Source organism: Berghia stephanieae, chromosome 2 (assembly GCF_034508935.2).
Source record: "Berghia stephanieae isolate SIO BIC M18660-M18661 chromosome 2, UCSD_Bste_1.3, whole genome shotgun sequence".
Classification (NCBI taxonomy): Eukaryota; Metazoa; Mollusca; class Gastropoda; order Nudibranchia; family Aeolidiidae; genus Berghia; species Berghia stephanieae.
In genome coordinates this window covers 84,830,307-84,834,837 of record NC_088361.1, presented here as the reverse complement: position 1 = coordinate 84,834,837, position 4,531 = coordinate 84,830,307, and the positions used below count along the sequence as shown (strand labels likewise).

At 32.9% G+C, this 4,531-nt stretch overlaps 1 protein-coding gene across 1 annotated transcript in view; it reads left to right on the top strand.

Moving 5' to 3' along the window:
• Window positions 1–282: 282 nt before the first annotated feature.
• Window positions 283–4,531, top strand: part of LOC144965702 (protein disulfide-isomerase A4-like) — a 19,605-nt gene continuing 15,356 nt past the window's right edge. The window contains exons 1-2 of the mRNA XM_078901302.1: window positions 283–534; window positions 2,968–3,094. Of these exons, the coding sequence (XP_078757428.1) occupies window positions 456–534; window positions 2,968–3,094 (206 nt within the window). The 5' untranslated portion in view covers window positions 283–455. The remainder of the gene's footprint in view (window positions 535–2,967; window positions 3,095–4,531) is intronic.

Below are 4,531 nucleotides of genomic sequence, written 5' to 3'. Positions count from 1 at the left end.
GTATCAAATTTGACTTGTCGAAATTTGATTCGTCGATATTAATAGTAATAGCTCACGCGGCTAAGGTTGCTACCAACAAAATCTTTTACATTTGTTAAACGCTAACCATAAATGATTAAAACACGCATAGGTAATTGAAAACAATCTGTTTGAAAGAATTGTCTTAAAACTAAAGTGTTTTTTGACCGTTTGTATTACAACTACGTTCTGAACAGTCGATCACCGATGCAATCTACGTGGACACGTCGGGCAATCAAAGAACGACACGTTATGATTGCACCGGATGTTGTTGTAAAGGTCAAATTTATGGCAGCTCAGTGTTTGTAGTTGTAGAAGCCGGTGGTGTATTCTGCTGTTTTCTGTAAAAGTAAAAGTTCCAGAGCACAGCCTTTATTAGACCTAGAACGCACTGTGTAACGTGCTTTTATTTTCTTGCTATCACCATTGCTTTGAAGATGGGTAAAGGAAATCTTATGATTATGCTATGCATAATGGCAACAGTTTCGCTTTCATTTGGAGAGGACGAAGTAACTGGTGAGTTCGAGTTCCGAGTTCTTAGTAGTCTAACTTAGTTTAGTGAGTGTCTGTACTGTAGGAGTAGGAGGAGCCAGTCCAGGGCCAGGCATTTTCATTTTTTGAGTCAAGTTGAATTTGAGCTTCCCGCAGCTGAAATCAACTATGCTGTTCGTTCACGTTGGCTTTAATTTTGTTTTGGATGTTCTCATTTTTTCTCTCTCCTTCATCTCCTCTCTGCTGACCCTCTCCTTTCCCTTCATGTTTTTCTTTCATCACAGAAGACTTGCTTCAGTTCAGTCAGTCTTTTTTTTTTTTAATGCGTCCCTCAAAAGGACGTCTCAACAGTTCGACCAAATTTGAGATATTATTGCCCTCACTTTAAAGACAAATCTTTTGCAAAATTTGGGTATTTCAAAAATGTTCATGTTTCAGCTTTATTTTATTTGCAGTGCAGTGTTTTGATTTTCTTAGTCTTAAAAGTTTTGTTGATGTTATTAAAAAAAAATATATATATTGTTAGTGGAGAACCTGAAATATTTTCAGGGAATTAAAGGTTATTTCTATTACAAATAGGCACTCATTTATTTTACTTATTATACGGATCATGAATATTACCATAGTATAGACCTAGACAATCAGCGATCAAAATCTGTTGGGTATAGTATAAAGTGTGAAGGTGTGCACACATGAGTTTGGCAATAGATTGTCCGGCCAGATGGCGATTTGCAATGACAAAAGACTGATCATCATCATCATGCTCGAGTGAGGGGAACATGTTTATAAAGAACATCACTATCACTTATGTTGCATTTTGAAAATACTTATTTCTTTATATATAATAATGTATGAAGACACTGTCAAAATTATGTATACTACTAACTTATTTAAAAAATGCTAATTAAATTGACAAATAAAATATTTCTTGATAAATATTTGTATTTTAAAAATAAATTATAATTTTAAATGCTCATCACTGTAATTTTAATACTTCAAAACTTACAAAATATTTCTTTTTTCATTAAATAAGGGAAATAACTCTTTAAGTATCTATTGGCCGGCCAAATTACGATTTCTTGGGCCAATGATCAAGCATAATGGGTGGCCAAATTATGGCAAATCCGAAGGCCAAAGGACTCATGATTATGCCTTAGCGGATATTCTAAATAACCATTTGAGTCAACAACTTTATGTTAAAAAAGGTTTCCAAGTTACTTGTGTATCAACCTGTGAAAAAGAGTTTCATAATTTTTAGATTTGCCAGTAATCCTGTGCTCGATGATCAAAGAATTAGAAAAAATAATAATAGATTTAAAAAAGGCCTTTTTTGATTCCATGATTCAACTCTAATTGACTATACATTGATTACTAGTGATGGGGCCAGTTCTGAAAATAAGCTTTCATCATGACATTCAATTGCATCCTTAATTCGACCAATCTCTTTGTACAGTGAGTGCTCTACCAACAAAAACAGCAAGCTAAAATGTGACCCATTGTCTCAAAACGGTATTATGTCGGATAGAATAGGACACCAAAAAGTGGATTTAAAATTTAACTGAAGAAATTTTAAGATATGTAAAAGTGATAACAATTTCAAATGTAGCATTTTTTAATTTGTCAAGGATTGTCAAGTTAGGAATGTTTTTTTATATATATTTTTTTTTTTTTTGGTGAAAGCTGATGCAACTTTAAATAAAATTTAAAAAAAAGTAGGATTTAATTATTTTATGATCTTAATTCATCGGTGTTAATCATTGACTAGTAGGGTGACTTATTGTGGCAAGAAATTTACTTCAATCTAATTCTCCAATCTTAATTTTATATCAGAATTGATATGAATGCCAACCTAGATTTTCATCTGCCTTTACTTGTGAACTGAGAGCAATATTTTTGCAAGAAACCTAAATCTGCCTTGATTTAAGAAAAATACATGTTTCAGCTTCCTTGTGGCTTTTTGATTTTTCAATACTTTTGTTCTTAAAAAGATACTGCCACCTTTTCTGTCAGTGTTTTCAGTATGATAAAAAAACAATTCTGATTTAAGCTCTCCTGACATTCTTAGAAATTTTTAAAGATCCAACCAGTCCTGACATTCTCTTTAAACTATTCGATGACCTTTGTTCAGAAATTTTTCATCTCCCTGTTATGTGATAACGCTAGACTTTCTTCCATCCTTTTGGGAAGATAAACTTGCTTAAGTGCATTTGTCTTGTAAGGAGTTGGATATCACTAAAGTTCTGAATCTCGTATTATCATGAAATATTTTTTGTTTGTTTGCTAAAAGAAGCTTTGTATTACAAAGTACTGTACACTTCAGAAATTAGGAGAATCTGTTGACTCCTTGGGTCTAATGGCTTAGAAAGAAGAATATTTTTGCTTACCACCTATATACAAGATCTCTTACAATTAAAAAATGCTTTCAATTAAATTTGTTTCCTTTTAAAAAAAATTCAGGTGGGGAAGTTGAACTGAATGACGAAGGATTTGAAGTAAGAGAAAATGTTGTGATACTGACCAATGACAACTTTGATGAAGCAGTGAAAAAATATCCCATTCTACTTGTTGAGTTTTATGCTCCATGGTAAGTGTTTTACTAAGATTTCCTTGTTTTAACATTTTTTTATATTCACATTTTAACATTCTTTTTCAATTTAAAGAAAAATTCAAATGTATATTTCAATTTTAATTGATATTTCAATGCTCTATAAAAATCCATTAAATGTTTAATCTAAGTAGTGCAGGTTTGACCAGCACAGCATGTAAAACAATTAAAAAGAAAAAGGAAAAAAAAAAGAAAAACAACAAAAAACAAACTTTCTTAATCACTTGTCATGGGGTATCAAATGTATGTAATACAACTTGCTTGCTGCAACTCTCAATTATAGAAGTTTCTGCCTCAGTGCCCAATGGTTGGGAAGTATGAAAAATGGGGATACAAGCTGATTGGGCATTCATGCATAATACTCCATTGTGCATGAAGCCGAAATTTATTCTGAACTCTGTAGCGTTAATTGGACAAGAAAGTGTTTGTTACCCTTTTCTGATCTAGTGCAAAGTACTTTCTGCCATATTTGACAGATCCAGCAACCTAATCACTGCTGGGTGGATAGGGGGTCAGGTGAAATATTAATTGCACTTGGTTTCGATACTTTCCCCTTTGTGTGTAAACTGCATGATCTACCAACTGAGCTATTGAGACCCCCACATTTAAAACCTTAGAGTGCTATGAAGTTTGACTTTTGGATTGTGAAATTATTCAGTAAGGTTATATTGATGATTCTCTACCACCTCTCAACTAAAACAATCGTACCAACACAAAAGACTATGTTACCTAACATTTGTAGTCTATTACTATTAGAGAGAATTTAGTGACATGCATGGCATCTGATATCAAGAAGGTGTGAATTAATGCCTATTTTTATTATAGAATTGTTGACATGGTCCTATGAGCACTCAAGAGCTAACTCGACTACCTTTATATATAAGGTCCCCCAGAATTTGCTAGTTACTTTGAAAAAGAACAAATGATGAGTTGTTAAGATGATGGAAAGATGAATTTTAATGAAATGAGATTTCTTATACTAAACAGTGATCACATTTACAAATGAGTATATGATGATATCACATACCTTATGCGATTGTGGTGAGATGATGATAAAGTTAGAAACTGTGTGTGGACTTTTGGAGTTGCACTTCCAATCTGAGAGTAGTTGCAGGTGTTTCGGACATGTCCAGGCTTGATAAATTCTTGACGGTGTTCTCACTTGTCAATCTGAGGTCACCATAAGGTATTTTGGTGGCAAAGGAAGCTCCGGCGTCTTGATGGCAGAAATAAAAAATAATGAAGTGTTCGACAAGTCCTAAGAGTAAGATATAAATCTCGAAAATATAAATAATAAGAAGACGGAAAACATTATGACTGTCAAGGCCTACATTACAATCATGAAGATTAAATCAATCAGCTTCTATAATAAGTAGCTACATGACCAGGTTAAAAGAAAAGTTTTTACTAATTTGA